Source organism: Schistocerca nitens, chromosome 5 (assembly GCF_023898315.1).
Source record: "Schistocerca nitens isolate TAMUIC-IGC-003100 chromosome 5, iqSchNite1.1, whole genome shotgun sequence".
NCBI lineage: Eukaryota > Metazoa > Arthropoda > Insecta > Orthoptera > Acrididae > Schistocerca > Schistocerca nitens.
In genome coordinates this window covers 557,328,054-557,353,812 of record NC_064618.1, presented here as the reverse complement: position 1 = coordinate 557,353,812, position 25,759 = coordinate 557,328,054, and the positions used below count along the sequence as shown (strand labels likewise).

Sequence of the window (25,759 nt, the reverse complement as noted above, 5' to 3'; positions counted from 1 at the left end):
TAGCTTCATTTAGTTAAGTTTTACCTTAAGCCAGATGCAAGGATCTTAGCGTTAACAAGGAAATACTCCCTTTGTCAGAAAAGTTCCAGGACACGCTGTTTTTCTTATTTCTGAGTTTGCAATACTAAAAAGGAACATATGTCATTTTTATGTTGTCTGCTATGTGTGCACCCTTGAAGTGACATTGACCATGTTTCCGCACAAACTCACCAGGTGGCAGGACTGTGCTTAGCAACACACCGTTTGGTCCCTGGCGCATTCGTTATGATTACACAATGGATATTGATTGTGAGCAAAGAGTGAGAGAGTGAGCATTAAGTTCTGCATTAAGCTTGGGAAAATCCCTAGTGAAACATGGCCAATGATTAAGCAAGCATATGCAAGCGAGGCACTTTCAAGAAGTCGTGTGTTTGAGTGACACAGAAGGTTTCATGAAGGCAGAGATTCAGTGCAGGGCAATCCCAGAGCTGGGTGCCCATCTACAGCACGTACCGATGCAGATGTGCAGCATGTAAGGCAGTTACTGCAAGAAGACCATCATATAATTGTGAATGCGCCATCAGAACAACTCAATTTGAATTGTGATGTGTGTCATAAGATTTTATGCGAAGATTTAGGGAAATGGAAACTTAATGCAAAACATGTTCCTCGAACACTAATAGATTAATGGAAAGAGGAAAGACTTAGAATTTCTGCTGAACTACTGGATAGAGTCAAAACGTGATCCCATATTTCTGTCAAAGATTATTGCTGGGGATGAAAGTTAGTGCTACCAATATGACCCTCACATGAAGCGTCTTAAGTGCTGAATGGCAGAGTCCTGGATCACCTGTCTTGAAAAAAGTCAGGTGATAATTTTCAAGAACAAAGACAATGTTGATCACATTCTTTGATAGTGAAGGATTAGTTCACCATGAGTATGTTCCTCCAGGTCAAACAGTGAACCAAACTCATTACATTGAAGTCTTGAAACATTGGTGACAAGCAAATTGATGTCGGCACCATGATTTGTGGTATTCACAGGAGTGATTCTTACTGTATGAAATGCAAGACTCCACACTGCTTTATCTGTTGTTACCGAGTATCTGGTCAGACATTATGTTATTGCCATCCCACATCCGCCATATTCACCTGACCTCTCACCTTATGATTTTTTGTTTCTGCGAGCGAAAAGAAAACTGAAATAAGAGCTTCATCAATCTGTACCAGACATCCAGTGTACCTCAGTGCAGATGCAAGTTTCACATTGATCATTGAGCAGCTGTAGAACCATATGAGCTTGGAGTTGAAGGTATTGCAAAGTCAGATTATAACAAAAAATGGGATGTAAATGGTTTAAAAAAGGCTAAACTGTGTGGCTAGATGGCTCAGTGGGCCCTACTACAAATCTTAAGGTCTGGTGTTTGGTCTCCACTTTGTCCTAGGATTTTTTCCTGTCACTAGCAGTGGCTTATTAATGTGAAAAATGCCAAAACTGCACAGTGGGGTGGAGTCCATGTTTAACTGTAAGTTGCCCTATATGGTAAGTCATGTGAAAGGCCAGAACATGGTAACGGCATTCTACTTGCAATAGGACCATTCCTGGTACAGCACTGTGGTATTCAAAGCAAATTTTGGGCTAATGTCAGCTTTATCTCAACTTATTTATGGCTGTTATATACAAAGAGGTGAGTGTTGCCCCCTCCTTATACAGTTTGTACCTTTGTGTTTGACACTTTGGTCAAACAAACTGCTCTTCTTCATATGATTTACATTACTAAATTACACACATTGCCGTCTTGTGAAGCCTTTGTAATGTCATCTAAAGGTTGTTTGTATATTGGGAGATATATTTATGTCAACATGGACAGAATTAATTGCCTCATATATCTCTGAAATATAGCAAAATGACTTTTGATCCAGTCAGCAAATGAGAGATATTGGATGCCATTTAATTTGGCTTGTTTTCTTCCAAATGAATTATTTGGGACAGGTCTCTGTTGAAGTAGGTATGGAAGAGAGAAGTGATAAACATCCATCTTTTGTAGCCCTCCAGACCGACTGTAAGTGTTTCACATATTGATTATTGTACAGTGCACACCTGACAAAAATTTGGCTATGTGGATGACTCAGGAGAAACGCTGGTCTCACAGTTCTTGTCACGGCCAAGCTTGAACTTGTCTTGTGAACATAGTCTGTAAATTATGAAATTGGATACCTGATTAATGCATCCTCAATTAGGAAATAAAGCATTGGTGACATCTTCTAGGACAAAAAATGCTAGTTACTACTGGCGAAGTTACAACAAGAATTGTTAATTTTCTACAAACATATTTGCACCTAGCTAAGAGGTTGACACGGCCCATCAGTGGAATAGACCCATTTATATATGTCGCCACTCACTGCTGCGTTCTTGAGAACGGTGGGGAACCAAGGTGGTAGTGTGTGTTGACAGTAATTAATGGTTCAGCAGCCCCCATGTCAACTTGATACTCCACATTCTCACCATTAATGCAGAACATGAGGATCAGCTTGGTTGGAATTTCATCTAATGTCTCAAATACTGGTGCTACCCTGTTGGACTGCCTGTGTCTGTAAAGGTGCCCACACCAATGGGCAAGGTAGACTGCAGCCCCCCCCCCCCCCTGCCCTTCCTCTCAAGGAAAGGAAGGTAGTAAGGTGTTTTTCTTTCAAGAAAACAATTTAAACATTATTATTACACAGGTTTAAAACGAGGTCAGAACTGGAAAATTTTTATGGCAGCTTACAAGTTGCCATTTGTCATCCAAAATAATATAATATACCATAGTCGCAGGCGCAGTCTCCTCCCCTATCCCCCCTCCCCCCCCCCCCCTGCTCCCCCCTTCCTACAAACTATTGTGTGGGTGCCCTTGTGTGACTGTGAAGGTGGTAACAACATGGACAAGACTTCCATAACTGATTGTACCATTTTGTACTATGAGGGATGCTTGTTGACAAACGTTGCAGAAGTACATCATCTGACTTTCTACCAATATTGCATCCAACCATCAGTGAACTAACTACACTGCCTGACAGAAAAGTGAAGTACCCAGAAGTGGAGGAGGAAACAAAATGAAGCGTCATAGGCTGAGAGGGTGTATGATGTTATTGCAGTGTTTACAGTATTGAGTCAGATTTAAAACTAACTTGGAAGTAAGAACCCACTTATCTGTATGTTACTGCAACTGTTCTAACCTGTATGCAGCACTAATTTGAGTGGGAATGGTGTCATAAGGTCATTGTGTCCTCTCCTGAGACAACTGGCCTACAACTGTTATAACTGGTCCTTCGTTCCCCAGATACGGACCCTGGGATGATGGTGACACCCAAGCTTGTCTCACACATTATATCAGAATCTTGCAGGCCACAGGAGTATCTCAACACTTATGTGGACTCACTATGATGCTAACAGCTCACAGAAACAGTGAAATCTGTGGACGAGCATTGTCCTATTGAAAAATTGCACCACAATTCTGTAATGTGAAACGTAACAAGTGAGGATGCAGGATGACTGTGGCGTACCATTGCACCACCAGAGTTCCCTCAATAACTGGCAGATGTGACTTGAAGCCATGCTCGATGGATTCCCACACTGTGATGCCAGGAGTAACATCAATGTGCCTCTCCAAAACTTTGGAAGAACCGTACATATATACATATCCACAGGTCACACTGCCATACTTGCTGACAATGTCCATTCAGGATAGTGCAGAAATGCGATTCATTTCTGAACACAGTACAGCACCATTCATCTCCAGTTCATGTTTCTTGGTCATGGACATCTCCAAATACACGTGTTTGTGTTGTGGTAATGGCAACCTACACATGGGATGGTAATTCCCTAGTACAGCTCCTTCTGGCCTCTGACCAGTGGTGTAAGATGACACAGAATGTTGCAGAGAGTCTATTACTTGTCCTCAAAGGGCAGGAGCAAATGTGAAGAGGTTATGATGTGTGTGGTGCACAATATGATGAACCTCCCTCACGGTTGTCAGATGTGACCAACCAGAACGAGGAGTGTGCTTGTTCCCATATCTCATGGAGATCAACGTCGGAGCACTGTCATATCTGAATAGCCCATGAATTTGAATATTACACTTTTTGGCCAGACGGCCAAATAGAGACCCACAATGAGTCTCTATGAAACTATTTTAGATGCTGTTAATGCTGTCTCGGATAATATGTGGCATCTTCTTGAACTTCACAATCACCACTCAACCTCTGACATTCATGCCCATTATATGTCGTACCAGACCTGGTAACAAGACTAAACGTGAACAAAACTAAAGCACTCTGGTGGCTGTTCTTCCTGTCATTAAATAATTGCAACTCTTATCATTTAGATAGCCACCAATCGTGTGTACATGTATGAAATTAAATTAACATCTGATCTTGTCTTCTAGGTGTTTCACTTTTGTTGTCAGCCATTGTACATATCCTATTGTTGTGAGTGACAACTGACACCAGAGAGACCTTAAGACCAACGAAGTTTCTGCTTATACTGTACGTTAGAACTTTTATTACATCATAAAAAAATATGACAACCACTTCTGAGTTCTGATTGTGTTAATGGTGGTTTCCATAACTCCAGAAAGCTTGGAACTATAATGGAACTGCCGATGATGCCCAAGAGGTTGAATCCTTCTAGTATCATATTAATATTCCACATGTGGTACTTCCCTAGGAAGTTCTTCTATGTGAGTGTCTCAAGAGGGCAGCCACTCTGTGTTCATTTCTGAGTCCAAGGGGGAAGGCTGTCAGAAGTGAGCAAATGTTCCAAATACTTTGCGAACCAATGCATAAACAGAAACTAGACACACTCTCCTTCGGCCAGTCGTATAGCATTCCTGAAATGACAAAATTTCTGCCATCAGTTGTAATTATTGTTTATTTTGCATTGTTGGCAAATTTTGGTTATTAAGCCATTTTCAAGTGGTAGTTGACATGCCTGAGGACAAGCCACCAAGCTGTTCAGCCGTCAGCATATGGCAAGAAAACATAAAACTTAGAAATAAAAGTTTTATGTTTGCCTGGTAGTGAAGCTAAAATATAGAAATTCGATCTCATTAGCAATGTGCAAAAGTGTCTTGACCAATAGCAGTATAGATTAAGAAAATGACTTCTAGGGAAGGAAGTATATGACTGTAAAGGTATTGGACATCAGACAGATGACCAACTGTTTTATTCACAAACTGAAAGTTTATTGTGGCAAAGCAGTAAAAAAGGCTTAGTGGTGCTAAAAAGTGGCCAAATTGAACATGTGCAGTACAGGACCATCTAAGATGACTAATGACTTTCATCTCTGTTTTTGACTGATGTTACACTACAATTCCTGCATGAAGAGCAAATGACAACTTCAATACTCAGAAGCGATTTATTATTTCCACACAAGTAAAATTTTAATGATAAGATTTTTGATTATCAGAACTTTGAGGACATTTATCATAAACATTACAATGGTATTACTTTTTACTAAGTTTTGCCACTTTCACTGCAGTGTGGCACCTATAGATACTTAATTGTCACTATTTGTTGATCTGTAGATAGTGCACCTCACATATCAATTTTGTCTAGAGAGTTCATTTCTGTCCCAGTTCACACCCAATTGTTTGGGTAGTTGGTACAATGTGTGCTGACTTCCTATAACATGCTGCCCATAAAATACTTACTTAGCATAGAAAAATCAGGTAAATTACTCCTATTCCAATAACTATCAGTTTTTTTATTTTAATTATTGAGTGGAAAATGGTTTTTATGTTGTGTTTCTCCATTATTCTGGTAATCTTGTCTGTGGGTGGCCCTGCGCATAAGGAATGCCAGGCACCTGGTTTCTTCTTCTGAAGTGTTTTCTTTTTTCTTCTTGTTCAGCTGGAGAGCTCATCTAGTAACTGTTCTTGTGAAAGGTTTCATACAGATGCTGTAACTGGGTAGGCAGACTTTCCTAGTCGCATATGGCTAGTGCTCTATATATCTGGGTGGTAAACACAGATTTGCATTGTACCAGATGGTGGCAGTTTTGGTGTTTAGATACAGATCTGTGGGTCTTCTTCCTGTAAATGCAATGTCCCAGCTTGCCATCAGGGTTCTTATTCATCAGAGTGCCTAGGAATGGTAGGCATCCATTTTCTTCTACCTCCCTTGTGAACTTGACATTGTCGTGTGTGCCGTTAAGGTGGCTCAGGAACTCTTGTAGCTTTTCTACACTATACAGTCAAACCACAAATTGGTTGTAGAGGGTATCCAGTGGCAACTCTGTCTGTCGGTCTGTAAAAATTTCCACTGTATTGGAAGTAGGTGATGGTGAATGCATGCCGAAACAGTTGTCACTCTCAAAGTGATTATCCAGTAATAATAAAGAACCTTCTAGTGGTAAATGCATCAAGAGAGACATGACAGTGAAGGTGACTAGGAGGTCACCCTTGTCCAGATGTCTCTCATAAAGCAATTTCACAAACTCTGTTGAGTTCTTGATGTGCCACGTACAGTGGCCCAAGAGAGGTTTTAGCAGTTGTGCCACGTGTTTGACTGTGCCACCAACCACGACATTTCCTCTTCTTGGGACACGCGTGTGGCTCACCCATTGGACTCTCTGTAGAGGAGTCTGTGGTCCAGCAGCTATAAAGAAACAGACCAGATGCGAATCAGACATTGCCTGAAATTGATGTGAAGGAAACTTGTCAAAACGTCGCCACAAACTGATGCCACAACTTGGCTGATGATCAGACAAGATTTCATCTGTGAAATATGCCGAGAAAGCGTACATTCCCTTATTGTTGCCATTGTAATATAAGTATCCTGTTGTTAAATAGTACTATCAGGAACTAATGAAAATATTAACAATATTAATTACTGCTTAATTTAAATTTTGTGATGTCTGCAGGCACCGGATGAAAGGTCGCACAACATTATGGGTTCCTGGGTGTGATCATGCTGGAATTGCCACACAGGTTGTTGTGGAGAAGAAGTTATGGAAGGAAGAAAAGAAGACTCGCCATGATATTGGGAGAGAAAAATTTATTGAGAAAGTGTGGCAGTGGCGCAAGGAGTAAGTTTTTTTATAGAGTTTCCGCTGTTGGGAGAGAGAATGTTTGGTTGCTGAAAAGCTGTACAGTGTAAAGAGGGCAGAGTTGTCAAGCTGTATAAAGATTAGAAAACAATATAATATGTGTTCTTAAATGTTTGTGTCGTTAACAAACAAAAATGAAGAAAGGTAATCACTTACTTGTAGATAGATGATGAGTAGTGTGCAGTGCCACAGATAACAGATAAAAAAAATTTATACTAGCCTCTGCCTTTCTTTGTCTTGTTCTTTTTTACTCCAGATAATGTGTCCACATTTCTATCCTTGTAGAATACAGTATAACATACCAAAGGCTTTTTTAAAAGTGGAAGGTGCCATGTACAGAGCCAGACATTTGTTGTGTTTGAACAAAGGAGTAAATACTTAAAGTCTCCATTTTGCCCTTACACTACATAACTACTACTACTTCAGTTCTTGTTGTTTTCTAAATTCAAAATTACAATTTTGTGATTCATTTCTATCATGTACCTGCATTTTTCTCCCTCTTTAATAACCTGAATCTCGACAAGATTTCAATTCTTAACTGTTCTTGTTACAAAAATTGGGACGGTTTTTATTTTAAACATCCATTTGTAGTCTTTGCACTTATTTGGTTTTTTTTTTCTTCACTCTTCGTGGCTAATGATGTGGTGCATGAAGACATGGCAATTATGTTCAGGAGACGAGGGGTTTATATAACCTAATCATCATCCCTGTTTTTTTTCCATGGTATCTCCAAATTACAAATTCTAAGATGCTTTCTTTAGCAGTCCAAACTTTGATTTCCTGTGTTATTCCTCTCTAACCAAGTTGGTATCCTATCTCTAATTATACAGACTTTTAATGGCTCAGTAAACTCTAACATTTCTTCCTCACATTTTATGACTTATTAATTTTCCTGACGTGAAAGATTTGCTGAGGCTTTCTTGTTGAAAAATGTGTTGTTTTTCCAATTTGGTACTCCATGTAGTGATGCTGAAGGTGGAATTGTCTCAAATTTAAGGTTACTTTGAACACTGTAGAGCTGTATGAGGCATGGTCATATTGGATATTATGTGACCTTGTCTTCTTCTGACTGTTGTGTGGGGTATCGGAAGCAGCACAGTGTGGTGGTGCAGTAGTTACAGCTCTGTGCTCTTAAGAGAAGTAGGGTTCAAATTCATGTACAACCACACAGTTATATTTTAGGTGTTTTCCATAAATCACTTAAGGCAAATGCTGGTATGGCCTTTTGAAAAAGGCAGAGTAATATTTTATTAGACCCAAAAAAGTCCCTCAGCTACCTTAGTTTTTACTTTTATTACGTAAAAATGACAAAATATAAAGCATACTCTGAGACCTTGTGTTTAGCATCCAATAATTGGTTTTATTGCTTGTTTATTATATAGCCCAAGGTCTTGGTTAGATTAGAAGTTGATAACTTTATTTGGCATGAGCAAAGCAAGCAGTGTGAACCAACTGAAAATGTACCAAAGGTTACTGTGGGTCATCTACATGCTGTGTCATCTTAATTTCTTAAGTATTTGACTGTTTTCACCAGCAAATTATGTAATCCCCTCCCCCACCCTCCCCTTTCCCCAAAAAAACACAATTTCTTTACTGACCACTGCTAATTCAAACTTGGCATCTAGTTAGAAACTAATATTTACTTTTCTTGCAACCAAAGAAAATCATCTCATTAATATATAATCAGATGCTGAAGATCAACTACCAACATACATAAATGCCCCTCTGAAACATTTACCAAGCTGGGTTACCGCCAGAATAATTGAGGCTCAGGAATGGAGAGAGCCAACATAGATGTGAAGGGGTGTCTCAGGAAGGGAAGTAGCAGTTGCTGCTTCAGTGAAGCATTGCAACATTTAAACTGCCAGGCAACTGGGTAAATAGTGCACATCGTTTGCAATCTTACCTTAAGTGTTTACACTGACCAAACTGCAAACAATGATTACTTTATTTGTATAGAGAGAAGTTTTAGAGTGAGTATCATAATTTGCTTGCATTCCACCCCTGTCTGCATGCTGCATGTTTTTCAGTTTTTTTATCAAACAAAAGAAAATATACATGATAATGCAGTAGATTTTGGAATTATAGTCTTCGAGTCAGGGTGAAATATCTGTACCTTGAGTATTTATGACATGAAGGTTTTTTACACTTTTCTTTTTTGAATTTGCAGAAAAGGAGATACTATCTATGAACAGCTTCGTAGGCTCGGGTCATCACTGGATTGGGACCGAGCCTGTTTCACTATGGATCCAAAATTGTGTAGAGCAGTTACAGAGGCATTTGTACGCCTTCATGATGAAGGTGTTATATATCGAAGCAATCGTTTAGTGAATTGGTCCTGTACTTTAAAGTCTGCAATATCAGATATTGAGGTATGCCATTAAAGTTCTTTTAAACTTCCTTTGTTATTTCAGTTGTAACTACCCACACAATGTTAAGATGTTGATTGAAAAACAATTTACAGATTGAGATATGCAGTCCATAACAACAACAACAACAACAACAACAATAATAATAATCTCATCCACCACCACCACCACCACCACCACCACCACCACCACCACCAGTTACTTGTTGATTAGTTGACTGAATCTTATACTAGTGTACAGAGTAAAGTCTCGTCCATATTTTGCAGTAGCGACTCGGAATTGTGGAGAGGAGAATATTTGATTTTTCATTAAGAGAATTTTGCCATCATTATTACACGGAGTCTTGCAGATACTCATTATGAATAACAGTGAGCATCCAATCTGTGAATTCCTTATTGTCATAATAATGATTACTCTTCTACGGAATATTCGAGTGATAGGAATATCAGTGTGTTTCACATACCAGTTTGTTGTTTGTACACTAGATGGAACTGGTTAATTATCCAGAACCCAAAGAGTCTAGAAGTGGCAGTGAAACACTTGCAAAATGAGCATGTTTTGTGACACAATTTATTGAAGAAAGTGATTTTCATCCACCTGTGCAGTTGAGGCTGCAAGTGACAAGAAAGGAATGTTTCAGGCATTCTCTAATTTTTTTTTGTACGTAAAACAGCATAGTGAACGCATTATTGTGGCCAAGATAGATACTAAGCCCACGCCTACCACAGTAGTACAAGTTTATATGCCAACTAGCTCCACAGATGATGAAGAGATTGATGAAATGTATGATGAGATAAAAGAAATTATTCAGATAGTGAAGAGAGACGAAAATTTAATGGTCATGGGTGACTGGAATTCAATAGTAGGAAGAGGTAGAGAAGGAAACATAGTAGGTGAATAAGGATTGGTGGGAAGAAATGAAAGAGGAAGCCGCGTGGTAAAATTTTGTGCAGAGCATAAGTTAATCATAGCTAACACTTGGTTCAAGAATCATGAAAGAAGGTTGTATAGATGGAAGAAGCCTGGAGATACTAGAAGGTATCAGATAGATTATATAATGGTAAGACAGAGATTCAGGAACCAGGTTGTAAATTGCAAGACATTTCCAGGGGCAGATGTGGACTCTGACCACAATCTATTGGTTATGAACTGTAGATTAAAACTGAAGAAACTGCAAAAAAGGTGGGAATTTAAGGAGATGGGACCTGGATAAACGGAAAGAACCAGTGGTTGTGGAGAGCTTGAGGGAGAGCATTAGGGAACGATTGACAAGAATGGAGGAAAGAAATACAGTAGAAGACGAATGGGTAGCTCTGAGGGATGAAGTAGTGAAGGCAGCAGAGGATCAAGTAGGTAAAAAGACGAGGGCTGGTAGAAATCCTTGGGTAACAGAAGAAATATTGAATTTAATTGATGAAAGGAGAAAATATAAAAATGCAGTAAATGAAGCATGCAAAAAGGAATACAAACATCTCAAAAATGAGATCGACAGGAAGTGCAAAATGGCTAAGCAGGCATGGCTAGAGGACAAATGTAAGGATGTAGAGGCTTATGTCACTAGGGGTAAGATAGATAGAGCCTACAGGAAAATTAAAGAGACCTTTGGAGAAAACAGAGCCACTTGTATGAATATCAAGAGCTCAGATGGAAACCCAGTTCTAAGCAAAGAGGGGAAAGCAGATAGGTGGAAGGAGTATATAGAGGGTCTATACAAGGGCGATGTTCTTGAGGTCAATATTATAGAAATGGAAGAGAATGTAAATGAAGGTAAAATAGGAGATACTATACTGCGTGAAGAGTTTGACAGAGCACTGAAAGACCTAAGTCAAAACAAGGCCCCGGGAGTAGACAACATTCCATTAGAACTACTGACAGCCTTGGGAGAGCCAGGCCTAACAAAACTCTACCATCTGGTGAGCAAGATGTATGAGACAGGTGAAATACCCTCAGACTTCAAGAAGAATTTAATAATTCCAATCCCAAAGAAAGCAGGTGTTCACAGATGTAAAAATTACCGAACTATCAGTTTAATAAGCCACGGCTGCAAAATACTAATACAAATTGTTTACAGACGAATGGAAAAACTGGTAGAAGCCGACCTCGGGGAAGATCAGTTTGGATTCCGTAGAAATGTTGGAACATGTGAGGCAATACTGACCCTACGATTTATCTTAGAAAATAAATTAAGGAAAGGCAAACCTACATTTCTAGCATTTGTAGACTTAGAGAAAGGTGACTTAGAGAATGCTTTTGACAATGTTGACCGGAATACTCTCTTTCAAATTCTGATGGTGGCAGGGGTAAAATATGGGGAGCAAAAGGCTATTTACAAATTGTTTAGAAACCAGATGGCAGTTATAATTGTCCAGGGTCATGTAAGGGAAGCAGTGGTTGGGAAGGGAGTGAGACACGGTTGTAGCCTATCCCCAATGTTATTCAATCTGTATATTGAGCAAGCAGTGAAGGAAACAAAAGAAAAATTCGGAGTTGGAATTAAAATACATGGAGAAGAAATAAAAACTATGAAGTTCGCCGATGACATTGTAATTCTGTCAGAGCCAGCAAAGGACTTGGTAGACAGGTGAATGGAGTGGACAGTGTCTTGAAAGGAAGATGTAAGATGAACATCAACAAAAGCAAAAAGGAGGATAATGGAATGTAGTCGAATTAAATTGGGTGATGCTGCGGGAATTAGATTAGGAAATGAGACGCTTAAAGTAGTAAACGAGTTTTGCTATTTGGGGAGCAAAATAACTGATGATGGTCGAAGTAGAGAGGATATAAAATGTAGACTGGCAATGGCAAGGAAAGCGTTTCTGAAGAAGAGAAATTTGTTAACATCGAGTATAGATTTAAGTGTCAGGAATTCGTTGCTGAAAGTATTTGTATGGATTGTAGCCATGTATGGAAGTGAAACGTGGACGATAAATAGATTAGGCCAGAAGAGAATAGAGGCTTTCGAAATGTGGTGCAACAGAAGAATGCTGAAGATTAGATGGGTAGATCACGTAACTAATGAGGAGATATTGAATAGAATTGGTGAGAAGAGAAATTTGTGGCACAACTTGACTAGAAGAAGGGATCGGTTGGTAGGGCATATTCTGAGGCATCAAGGGATCACCAATTTAGTATTGGAGGGCAGCATGGGGGGTAAAAATCGTAGAGGGAGACCACGAGATGAATACACTAAACGGATTAAGAAGAATGTAGGTTGCAGTAGGTACTGGGAGATGAAGAAGCTTGCACAGAATAGAGTAGCATGGAGAGCTGCATCAAACCAGTCTCTGGACTGAAGACCACAACAAAAACAACAACAACAACGTAAAATAAGAGAAAGACAACCACTCACCTACAGCAGATTGTTGTGTGGAGCACGGTAACACATAACAGAAAACAGCACCCACACAAGCCTTCAAGCACTGCACTTTTTCTGGCAATTGTACACTCATTCATACATACAACCGAACAGATATCCAAACACACAGTCCTGTGGCCACTTTTTTCTTTTTTTTTAATGATATTCCTAACAGATGGTGTCATGAAATTTAATGACGCTGAAAGCAATTGAGATTATTTACACATTATGGCTAGTGAGTTTACTGCACTACATTACCACATGAATGACCACTGAGTGCTATAGACAGGAAATACAATGAACATGTAAGACCACTTTGTGACAAAGGAAGCTGGGATATTTTTACTTCCCCTCTTGTTTTGCCATCTGCCTCCTTAAAATTCATGTTTTCATGTCTGACTAATTACCATTATCATACATGAATATAATCTGCATTTAAATAAAAGAGAATGGTTGGCCCTCAGTCTTAAAGAGTATAACACCAGATCTAATTGTGTGCTTAGTTTTATGTATGTAGTTGATTTTCTAATCTATTTTGACTATTCCTAGTTAATATTTTCATTATAGGATGAAATCAGTAATTGTCTTGAAACTTAAATTCTGTAATAATTGTAAACATTTGGAAGACAAAATGCTAGTAATTTTTAAGTATTTATTTGGCTCTATGCAAAAACATGTTAGCAAAGCCAGCCCTTAATTAATTCCAAAGTTATTAACAATTTTGTCCAAAGTATTGTTTGCATACTTATATTTGTTAATTTCATGATTTAAACAAATGATTCGGCTTAACTCTTGTAATGGAAGAAACTGTTAAAAAGATGGAATCTTTTGATGTATTTAGTTAATTTAATGAGTTAAGTTTTAGTTGTAATTTCTGTAAATTTCACTTTGGACAATGTGTAGTTTCAGTACCTATTATTGTGAGGATATATATAAGGGCCCAATTTTTGGTTCTGAACAGTCAGTCCGTGGCAGAGTTTCAGATGAGGAACCTGTGTTGATTAGAACAACAAAAATGCTTCAACTTAACTGTGGAATAAGAGTTAAACAATTAGGCCGTGTGTAAAAACAGTGACAGTGTCTGCTCCATACGTACCTTTCTATTCTTCAAGAACTGTGAACTTTGTGGTTAGGTTTTACTGCTCGTAGATTTTCAACAGGAGACTATTGTAGCTGTAGGTGCATGTTCGCCTGCAACCTATTCATGAGGCTTATCGAAAGTTACACAATAGTGCACTGGCCATACAAACTGTGTAATATTGGGGGGAGGGGGGGTTGTGAACAGTGAAAGTAAAAGACTGAAACACAACTGTGCATCTGTCGGCTTTCCATATTTACTCGAATCTAAGCCGCACTCGAATGTAAGCCGCACCTGAAAAATGAGACTCGAAATCAAGGAAAAAAAATTTTCCCAAATCTAAGCCGCACCTGAAATTTGAGACTTGAAATTCAAGGGAGAGAAAAGTTTTAGGCCGCACCTCGAAATCGAAACAAAGTTGGTCCATTGTAATATGAGACACAATTTAGGTCGAATGAATGACGATACAGCTACAGTAGTTTGGTTCGAGTCGTAAGCTTAGCAGTTAAGCTTTACCAGGTAGCCATTGCTAGGCGTCAGGCCCGTATTTATACAGGTACCCTTCCTTTTTCACGTGCTTCGTCTGGTTTGAATAGATTGCTTATTTTTCTTTGATCTGACAAGTGGCGTTTTCTTTGTTATAGGTGTTTACGTCACTCTAAGCTGAAAATGCATAATTGTACTGTGTCATGCATTGTTTGTCGCATTCTGATACTGTGTGTTTACAAACTGTCGCCGCTCGCGGCATGGCTTGCATTTGTGCGCGCTAACGCCGCTTACAATATATAAAAAAAAGAGAGGAATTGTCTCATTAGTGAAACAATGGCAAGAGACTGCTATTTGTTGTTACTTACACTGCTGCTTTCTTTGATAATGATCAACAAGAACCAAATAATAGACTGCGTGAGATAGAAGATATTCTGAATGAGAGTTTAGCTAAAATTTTACGCCGTTTGAAAATCTTTGCAGACGCCTCTTTTGTGCATTACATTCTGCACAGAAATTAGAGTCATCTTAGATTTAAAAATCTAGTCAATTGCCGTGCTTCATTTCTGACTGTATCACTATTAGGCATAAGAATAATACGAATATAAACATGACATGATATGTATATTCTTCCACTTTTGCTGTTGTCTCACACTAGTTTCGAAGTTTATTAGCCAGACAGGATTTAAATGAGATAGCAGCAAACACGAAATAATACATGGCAAAATGTTTGTATTCGTATTATTCTTATGGTGAAGAGAATACTGCATGTGATTCTCAATTCATAAAAGTTCCTATTAGCAACCATCTCTTCTCACAGGTAGGAAAAAATTCAGAACGTAGAGTTGGCCATACTGACAAACATCCCAAACAGTCTTGCCAGTCGGATTTTCATAGTACATTGAAATGCTGCTACATTCGAAGATGAACAACACGGAATTTGTATTTACTTCGTTGGATAATGTATTAAAATGCAGTGGTCGAAACTAGGGGCAGAGAAAAAAGGTCGTCTTCCACCTTTTTTTAATTTATTTACTGACTCAGAGGTTTTGGTGCCAGTATTTATCTTTGTGCCTGCAAAGTGTGCCTGTGTAGCGCTACATATATTCGACGGCAGAAGTTAGTTGTGGCGGCATCTACCAATATTTTTCAGAACTTGCGCTTGTTTTGCACTCGATTCTAAGCCGCAGGCGGTTTTTTGGATTACAAAAACCAGAAAAAAAGTGCGGCTTAGATTCGAGTAAATATGGTAATCGTTTGCAGTAGACAGTAGTTGTACTTCCACAGCCCATTTTTCAGCCAATGTAGCAGCCACTACGTCGACACCAAGGACAACAAACGAAGAAACAAAGCAGGTGGGTGTCGTCACAACTTGCCGGGAAAATGAATGGTCGACTTCAGTATATTGAGGAAATACTAAGAAAGTGCAGCTTATCTATAAAGGAGACTGCATTTAGAAAACTTACGCAACTCATTCTTGGACTACTTGATTGTTTGGGATCCCCATCAGCTTGGATTAAAAGAAGGCGTCAAAGTAATTCAGAGATTAGTACTAGACTGCAGATACTATGGAAATGCATGACGAACTTGCTGAAAGAATTCCAATGTTTAACATGTTGACTATAACACATCATAGTGGAGCTGTTGTGGAAGAGGTGCCCACCACTGCATGCTGGAGTTAGTGACATCAGCAAGAAATTTATACAAATTGTGATTGTATGCAGGAGGGGTAAAAGTGAGGCACTGAAAACAATATTGATACTAGAATGAGAAATTATTGATGAGCCCTGAGGGATGCTCTAATACAGACTCATATCCACCAACTTGATTACTTCTCTCACATTATTTTACTACTGTCAGACCTACTGATTTTCATTATGTTTTTAGCCTTTGTAACTTTTATTACTATTACTTTTCTCACTATTACAGATCTCCTCTCCACCCAGCTTGAAGGATTTATTTATTCCTTTACTCTCTTACCCCTGCATCGGATCGGTGGATGTCAGGCATGAAGGACGCATCTTTACTGCCCCAGGGTTGTTGTTGTTGTTGTTGTTGTTGTTGTGGTCTTCAGTCCTGAGACTGGTTTGATGCAGCTCTCCATGCTACTCTATCCTGTGCAAGCCTCTTCATCTCCCAGTACCTACTGCAACCTACATCCTTCTGAATCTGCTTAGTGTATTCATCTCTTGGTCTCCCTTTACGATTTTTACCCTCCACGCTGCCCTCCAATACTAAATTGGTGATCCCTTGATGCCTCAGAACATGTCCTACCAACCGATCCCTTCTTCTAGTCAAGTTGTGCCACAAACTTCTCTTCTCCCCAATCCTATTCAATACTTCCTCATTAGTTCTGTGGTCTACCCATCTAATCTTCAGCATTCTTCTGTAGCACCACATTTCGAAAGCTTCTATTCTCTTCTTGTCCAAACTATTTATCGTCCATGTTTCACTTCCATACATGGCCACACTCCAGACAAATACTTTCAGAAATGACTTCCTGACACTTAAATCTACACTCGATGTAACAAATTTTTCTTCTTCAGAAACGCTTTCCTTGCCATTGCCAGTCTACATTTTATATCCTCTCCACTTTGACCATCATCAGTTATTTTGCTCCCCAAATAGCAAAACTCCTTTACTACTTTAAGTGTCTCATTTCCTAATCTAATTCCCTCAGCATCACCCGACTTAATTCGACTACATTCCATTATCCTCGTTTTGCTTTTGTTGATGTTCATCTTATATCCTCCTTTCAAGACACTGTCCATTCCATTCAACTGCTCTTCCAAGTCCTTTGCTGTCTCTGACAGAATCACAATGTCATCGGCGAACCTCAAAGTTTTTATTTCTTCTCCATGGATTTTAATACCTACTCCGAATTTTTCTTTTGTTTCCTTTACTGCTTGCTCAATATATAGATTGAATAACATCGGGGAGAGGCTACAACCCTGTCTTACTCCCTTCCCAACCACAGCTTCCCTTTCATGTCCCTCGACTCTTATAACTGCCATCTGGTTTCTGTAAAAATTGTAAATAGCCTGCCGCTCCCTGTATTTTACCCCTGCCACCTTTAGAGTTTGAAAGAGAGTATTCCAGTCAACATTGTCAAAAGCTTTCTCTAAGTCTACAAATGCTAGAAACGTAGGTTTGCCTTTCCTTATTCTTTCTTCTAAGATAAGTCGTAAGGTCAGTATTGCCTCACGTGTTCCAGTATTTCTAAGGAATCCAAACTGATCTTCCCCGAGGTCGGCTTCTACTAGTTTTTCCATTCGTCTGTAAAGAATTCGAGTTAGTATTTTGCAGCTGTGGCTTATTAAACTGATTGTTCGGTAATTTTCACATCTGTCAACACCTGCTTTCTTTGGGATTGGAATTATTATATTCTTCTTGAAGTCTGAGGGTATTTCACCTGTTTCATACATCTTGCTCACCAGGTGGTAGAGTTTTGTCAGGACTGGCTCTCTCAAGGCCGTCAGTAGTTCCAATGGAATGTTGTCTACTCCCGGGGCCTTGTTTCGACTCATGTCTTTCAGAGCTCTGTCAAACTCTTCACGCAGTATCGTATCTCCCATTTCATCTTCATCTACATCCTTTTCCATTTCCATAATATTGTCCTCAAGTACATCGCCCTTGTATAGACCCTCTATATACTCCTTCCACCTTTCTGCTTTCCCTTCTTTGCTTAGAACTGGGTTTCCATCTGAGCTCTTGATATTTATACAAGTCATTCTCTTATCTCCAAAGGTCTCTTTAATTTTCCTGTAGGCAGTATCTATCTTACCTCTAGTGAGATAAGCCTCTACATCCTTACATTTGTCCGCTAGCCATCCCTGCTTAGCCATTTTTACTTCCTGTCGATCTCATTTTTGAGACGTTTGTATTCCTTTTTGCCTGCTTCATTTACTGCATTTTTATATTTTCTCCTTTCATCAATTAAATTCAATATTTCTTTTGTTATCCAAGGATTTCTACTAGTCCTCGTCTTTTTACCTACTTGATCCTCTGCTGCCTTCACTACTTCATCCCTCAAAGCTACCCATTCTTCTTCTACTGTATTTCTTTCCCCCATTCCTGTCAATTGTTCCCTTATGCTCTCCCTGAAACTCTGTACAACCTCTGGTTCTTTCAGTTTATCCAGGTCCCATCTCCTTAAATTCCCACCTTTTTGCAGTTTCTTCTATTTTTAATCTACAGGTCATAACCAATAGATTGTGGTCAGAGTCCGCATCTGCCCCTGGAAATGTCTTACAATTTAAAACCTGGTTCCTAAATCTCTGTCTTACCATTATGTAATCTATCTGATACCTTTTAGTATCTCCAGGGTTCTTCCATGTATACAACCTTCTTTCATGGTTCTTAAACCAAGTGTTAGCTATGATTATGTTGTGCTCTATGCAAAATTCTACCAGGCGGCTTCCTCTTTCATTTCTTAGCCCCAATCCATATTCACCTACTACGTTTCCTTCTCTCCCTTTTCCTACACTCGAATTCCAGTCACCCATGACTATTAAATTTTCGTCTCCCTTCACTATCTGAATAATTTCTTTTATTTCATCATACATTTCTTCAATTTCTTCGTCATCTGCAGCGCTAGTTGGCATATAAACTTGTACTACTATAGTAGGTGTGGGCTTCGTATCTATCTTGGCCACAATAATGCGTTCACTATGCTGTTTGTAGTACCTTACCCGCATTCCTATTTTCCTATTCATTATTAAACCTACTCAGTCAATCATCCAGACTGTTGCCCTTGCAACTACTGAAAAGGCTGCTGCCCCTCTTCAGGAACCACACGTTTGTCTGGCCTCTCAACAGATACCCCTCCGTTGTGGTTGCACCTACGGTACGGCTATCTGTATCGCTGAGGCACACAAGCCTCCCCACCAACGTCAAGGTCCATGGTTCGTGGGGGGGACCCCAGGGGTACACCTCATCTATTCTCTGACCTGCAGTTCAGACTGACTCATATGTTGTTACATCTCAATCAATGATTTCTCATCTATGGTATCACTGTTGCTTCCAGGGTCTTGACTTTACTCCCTCCCCCCTCCCCTCCCCACATACACTATGTGATCAAAAGTATCCAGACACCTGGCTGAAAATGACTTACAAGTTCGTGGCACCCTCCATCAGTAACGCTGGAATTCACTATGACACCTTCCACTCTTGCAGACATACGTTCAGTCAGGTGCGAGAAGGTTTCTTGGGGAATGGCAGCCCATTCTTCACGGAGTGCAGCACTGAGGAGAGGTTTCGATGTCGGTCGGTGAGCCTGGCACGAAGTCACTATTCCAAAACATCCCCGAGGTGTTCTATAGGATTCAGGTTGGGATTCTGTGCAGGCCAGTCCATTACTGGGATGTTGTTGTTGTGTAACCACTCCAACACAGGCTGTGCATATGAACAGGTGTTCAATTGTGTTGAAAGATGAAATCGCCATCCCCGAATTGTTCTTCAACAGTGGGAAGCAAGAAAGTGCTTAAAACATCAATGTAGGCCTGTGCTGTAATAGTACCACACAAAACAACAAGAGGTGCAAGCCCCCCTCCATGAAAAACACAACCACACCATAACACCACCACCTCCGAATTTTACTGTTGGCACTACACATGCTGGCAGATGACGTTCACAGGGCATTTGTCATATGCACACCCTGCCATCGGATCGCCACATGTACCATGATTCGTCACTCCACACAATGTTTTTCCACTGTTCGGTTGTCCAATGTTTACACTCCTTACACCATGCGAAGCATCATTTGGCATTTACTGGCGTGATGTGTGGCTTATGAGCAGCCGCTCAACCATGAAGTCAAAGTTTTCTCACCTCCTGCCTAACTGTCATAGTACACTTGCACTAGATCCTTATGCAGTTTTTAATTCCTGTGTGATGGTCTGAATAGATGCGTGCCTATTACACAATACAACCCTCTTCAACTGTCGGCGGTCTCTGTCAGTCAGCAGACAAGGTCAGCCTGTACACTTTTGTGCTGTACGTGTCTCTTCATGTTTCCACTTTACTATCACATTGGAAACAGTGGATCTAGGGATGTTTAGGAGTGTTGAAATCTTGCATACATACGTATTACACAAGTGACACGCAATCACCTGACCGTGTTTGAAATCCATGAGTTCCACGGAGTGCCCCATTCAGCTCTCTCACAATGTCTAATGACTACTGAGGTCGCTGATATGGAATACCTGGCAGTAGGTGGCAGCACAATGCACTTAATATGAAAAACATATGTTTTTGAGAATGTCTAGATACTTTCGATCACAGTGTACATTCAATAATCATTCATTTAAATTTCTGTCTGATGTCACTGATTCTAGACAGATTAACAGGAACTAATAACCTCACTGTTTAATCTCTTAACTCCCTCTCCCATACCAACCAACAAGCCCATTTCTGGTTGTATATTGCTTTTATCTTAATGGTGCTATATGAGCTGCCGTGCATCTCATCATCCATGATCTGAAATCTCTTCCTTCCTCATCTTCTCTTCCTTTCAATATATTGCTCCTTTCAATATATCCCTTTATAAATCAATTTTACAATAATTTTGTGCAACTGAGGTGGCTATACATACATCCTGTAACTAAATAACGTACAGTTGCTGGACCTCGGCCTATAAAAATGTTTAAAATTTCAATATCCCTATAAGACCTTTTTGTAATCCCTCTTTCTTTCTTAATGTCTGCCCTATTCAGTTTCTTTTTATTACACTCAGTAATTGTGTATGCGCTCTCACTCTTCTCTCCATCTCCTCATCTTTCACCTTATCTATCCTTTTTTTTTTTTTTTTTTTTTTTTTTTTTTTTTTTTTTTTTTTTACCTTGCCCACTCTTCTAAAGTCTCCAACCCACAGCCTCCCTCCCCAACTCTCCTCCTCTCTCTCTCTCTCTCTCTCTCTCTCTCTCTCTCTCTCTCTCAACATGCAATTCGTTGTCTCACAATGTGATAGTTCGCCCAAGTTATACCATTTCTGATATAAATTACTTTCTCAATTTTATCTTCTCTAGTCTTCACTACATCATATTTCTCAGGTCTTTTAATTTTGTTTCTATTTCTGCAAGACACAAATCGTGATGACTCTTTATACTTGAATCTTGTAATGTGTGCACCTTGTTGGTTCCATTTCTTTAACTTCCTTCTCCCCGTATAAAATAAATTGGGTTTCTGTAATAATTATCCCTTGGTACTTCCAAGTGTAGATCTAGCTTCAGTGATTTTTTAATCATTTATTTGTCACTGCTAGCTGTTTTTTCCCTGCAGACATCAGTAAGCTGCTCATCTCTTCACATTGGTCCTTCCAAGACCAAAATTGCCTACTATGATTACCCCCTTCCCTTCTCCTCTGGTGACATTCCAATGATTAATAACTGTTTTCCAGCATTCTCAATTACCATTCATGATATTCTATGTTATATTGTATGTTCTGTCTGCAGGCTGATCGTCATGTTGTGAGATTGGCATACACGCCTTAATAATGAATACGTCTCTTTGTACTACTTTCAGCCTTAAAAGCTGTTCTCACGCAAGACATGTTTATCATGAAGCCCGTCAAATATGGTGTCTGTCATGGTTGCTGCACTCTCTGAAGCAATTTGCTACATCTCACAGAACATGCTCCTCATCACAATTTACCGAGTGAGGCAGCGCAGTGGTTAGCACACTGGACTCACATTCAGGAGGGTATAGTTCAAACCCGCATCTGACCATCACTCATTTAGATTTTCCATGATTTCCCTAAATCGCTTCAGGCAAATGCTGAGATGGTTCCTTTGAAAGGGCATGGTCGACTTCCTTCCCCATCCTTCCCTAAGCCGAAGGTGCTGATAACCTCACTGCTTTGTCCCTCCCCCAAATCAACCAACCAACCAGTCATCACAATTTGCTACTTTAGCACTCTCCAGCTGCAGTTCCCAACTGTATCTGGCATGATAAATAATATATTTTCTTACGAAAATGGACGTGCATAAAATAGCTGTGTTAACTCTGTTAGAGATTGTCAAAGAAGAGGGGAGAAAATCATGAAGAAGATTTTGGACTCATTGATGGCTTGAACAGTAAATTACTGGTAGAGGAACACTACACAATGCTCTGCAACAATCTGAGATACATACTAGTAGAAGTTATTTATTAGCTCAATTGAATCTTCATCCCATTTTTCGATTTTAACTGCAATATAGTTTAAGTATAGTGTCTAATGTGGTTTGTACATGCATAACATCCATATTCTCGATGTTCCATTGGCTACCATCAGTCTGAAGTAACATACTTCATTACATAGATTTCAAGATTGTGATTTGTACCGTAATTTCATTTGAATGGAAAAAGAGATTTTTTTGAAGTTGTTCACCATCAATGAAAAAGATTTACTGGCAAGTTACAAACATGAGGAAGTACATAAAACCAAGAGATAGGTATATGTATTTTATAGAAAGTTTCATAATAGCAAAAACTTCCAGTGTGTAATTTGTCTTTGCATTTGACGTAGACTGGCAGTCGCGTTAAGATATTTGTCCACTGAGGAAATGTTTCAGTCGTTAGTTCTTGCAACTTTATTTGTAGTAAATAACTTTGACTTTTAAAGATAATACTGATATTAAATTAATTTAGCCCTTGCAACAAGTATTGCAGCAAATAATTTATTCGTAGTGAATAACTTTGACTTTACAAGAAATTAATGAGACACAGGATCTTTTGGGGAAAGGGGAGGAGGTATTGGAAGGAAGTGGAAATGAACCAGATACTTTTCTCCTCAGAGTTCATGACACTATCAACTACACTAAGCTTCAACATGGCAGCCAGATCTCCTTATGTGTCACACACTGTCTAAAGACTAATTTGCAAATGTCATTGTTTGATATTTAAATGGAAATTTTATCAGAAACATGTACTTTTGGTAGATCATCATTGTGCCATAGCAATGAAACAGTATACTTTCATAGCATGTATGTTATAACACTAAAAACATTAACTATGAGAAGTCTTTACCTATCGATATGAAGTTTCCTGTCTTTTTATTATAACAAATTGTAGCTAAAATGCTATATTTTTGAGAGATCCTCAATTTGCTGAGGCTTTGAAACAGTACCACATTCTCTATGATACAGAAAACCCATCAGATGTGACTTTTAACACAATACAGTATGCTGGCTCCTAAGGTCTGCTAGTGACGTCAAAACAGTGTCACATCTCATTGGCCATGTTCCTGTCCGTGATGCAATGTGGAATTCCACAGTGTGACATCACCAGCACCTCGCCCACATGCATTTTCACGTCCCGTGGGAGAACAGCTTTATGCTGATAACTACCACTCGTATAATTTATATCTTCTACACACTTATTCATTTCCTTTCTCATAATCATTCCCACCACTCCATCCTTCCTTTAAATTGTTCTGCTGTATAGTTCATTACATATTCATTTGACTGTGACTCTTCACATCCATCCTGTTAAGTCTCACCAAAACTTACCAGATTCATATTATTCCTTGCCATATCTGGTTTAAGGTTTTCTAGTGCTGCTGCATGCAGTAGTGTTCTCACTTTCTAGGTACCAATCCACGTTTTACTATTGTGATTGTTCCAGCTTTCAAATACATTTACATCTACATCCATGTGTGTACTCTGCAAACCACCATGAGTTGCAAGTCAGAGGGCACATCTCATTGCACCAGTTATTTGGGTTTCTTCCTTTTCCATTCACATATGGAATGTGGGAAGAATGATAGTTTGAATGTCTCTGTGCCTGCAGTAATTATTCTAATTTTATCCCCATGATCCCTGTGTGGGTGATACATAGGGGGTTGTACTATATTCCTAGAGTAATCATTTAAAGCCGATTCTTGAAACTTCGTTAATAGACTTTCTCAGGATAGTTTGTGTCTGTCTTCAAGAGTCTTCCAGTTCAGTTCCTTCAGTATCTCTGTGACACTCTCCCATGGATTAAGCAAACCTCTGACCATTCATGCTGCCCTTCTCTGTATACATTCAATATCCCCTGTTACTCCTGTCTAGTTTGAGTCCCACACACTTGAGTAATATTTTAGAACCAGTCGCACGATTGATTTGTAAGCAATCTCCTTTGTAGATTGACTGCAATTCCCTAGTATTCTACCTATAAATTGATGTCTACCACCTTCTGCACCCACGACTGAACCTATGTGATCTTTCTGTTTCATATTCTTACAAAGTGCTACACCCATGTATTTGTATAAGTTGGCTGTCCATCATGAGGCCAGAATCTTGCTACTGTGGTTTAAGGAGCATGATAGTGAACCCAAGATGATGTCTCGGCCATAAAATTCATGTAAACCAAACCCAGCGGAACACTTCTGGGACTTTATGGGGCACCAGCTCCACACCTAGAAATCAACATCTGTAATTTACAAAAAATATATGATCCGTGCATAGACATTTGGTAACAAATCCAAGAAAAAGAAGAAATTAGAACCTCCTATGAGTTGTTAGCTGTCAGGTACATTTATTGTTGATCACAGTGAAGACCATTTACAAACTTTAATCAGACATTGGTTTAAGAAGTGATAGTTTCCCTCTATTAACATAAAAAGATTAAACGTCACTTTCCCAGATAAGACTTCAGAATTATTTATAGAATTATATTTTTATATGGAAATCACTGTATTGTTTGAATAATACATGCAAGTACAGCTTTAGTAAAAGTTTAACTTGATACACTACATCTGTTTATACTTTTGATCATCTTAGTTGAAGTTTTGCTTTCCTGTTATAGGTGGATAAAGTAGAACTTTCTGGGCGTACTTTGTTATCTGTGCCTGGCTATGAAGAAAAGGTTGAATTTGGCGTCGTGGTATACTTTGCATACAAAGTAGAAGGAAGCGGCGAAGAAGTTGTTGTTGCAACCACACGTATTGAGACAATGCTTGGAGATTCAGCTGTTGCTGTGCATCCAGAAGATGAACGTTACAAACATTTACATGGAAAATTTGTTGCACATCCATTTTGCAATAGGAAACTTCCAATTGTGTGTGATGATTTTGTGGACAGAGAGTATGGAACAGGTACAGCTTCACTGCCTGCCTATTGTCCTCTTTCGCATTTGTGTGATTGAGTTTTAGCCATGTATAATTTGGAATGGTATTTAGTTTCTTTATTCATAATAGAATCTGTTTATCATGAAGCTGTAGTCAGTGTGTTTCAGGTGCTGTAAAGATTACACCTACCCATGATCATAATGATTACGAAGTTGGAAAACGCCATAAGTTGCAATTTATTACAATCTTTAGTGAAGATGGGTGTATTATTGGAGACTGTGGAGAATTTACAGTAAGTGTCTTTCTTTTGGTTTTAAATGTTGGTTGTATTTTCCATTAGTTCATTGTCCGTTTTTTTTACCTCTTCCAGCAAAGAATT

At 39.2% G+C, this 25,759-nt stretch overlaps 1 protein-coding gene across 1 annotated transcript in view; it reads left to right on the top strand.

The window, feature by feature from the left end:
- The window catches only part of LOC126259206 (valine--tRNA ligase), a 235,842-nt gene that overhangs the window by 61,735 nt on the left and 148,348 nt on the right, over positions 1 to 25,759 (top strand). Inside the window, exons 4-7 of the mRNA XM_049955797.1 lie at positions 6,881 to 7,045; positions 9,237 to 9,438; positions 25,119 to 25,407; positions 25,548 to 25,672. Of these exons, the coding sequence (XP_049811754.1) occupies positions 6,881 to 7,045; positions 9,237 to 9,438; positions 25,119 to 25,407; positions 25,548 to 25,672 (781 nt within the window). The remainder of the gene's footprint in view (positions 1 to 6,880; positions 7,046 to 9,236; positions 9,439 to 25,118; positions 25,408 to 25,547; positions 25,673 to 25,759) is intronic.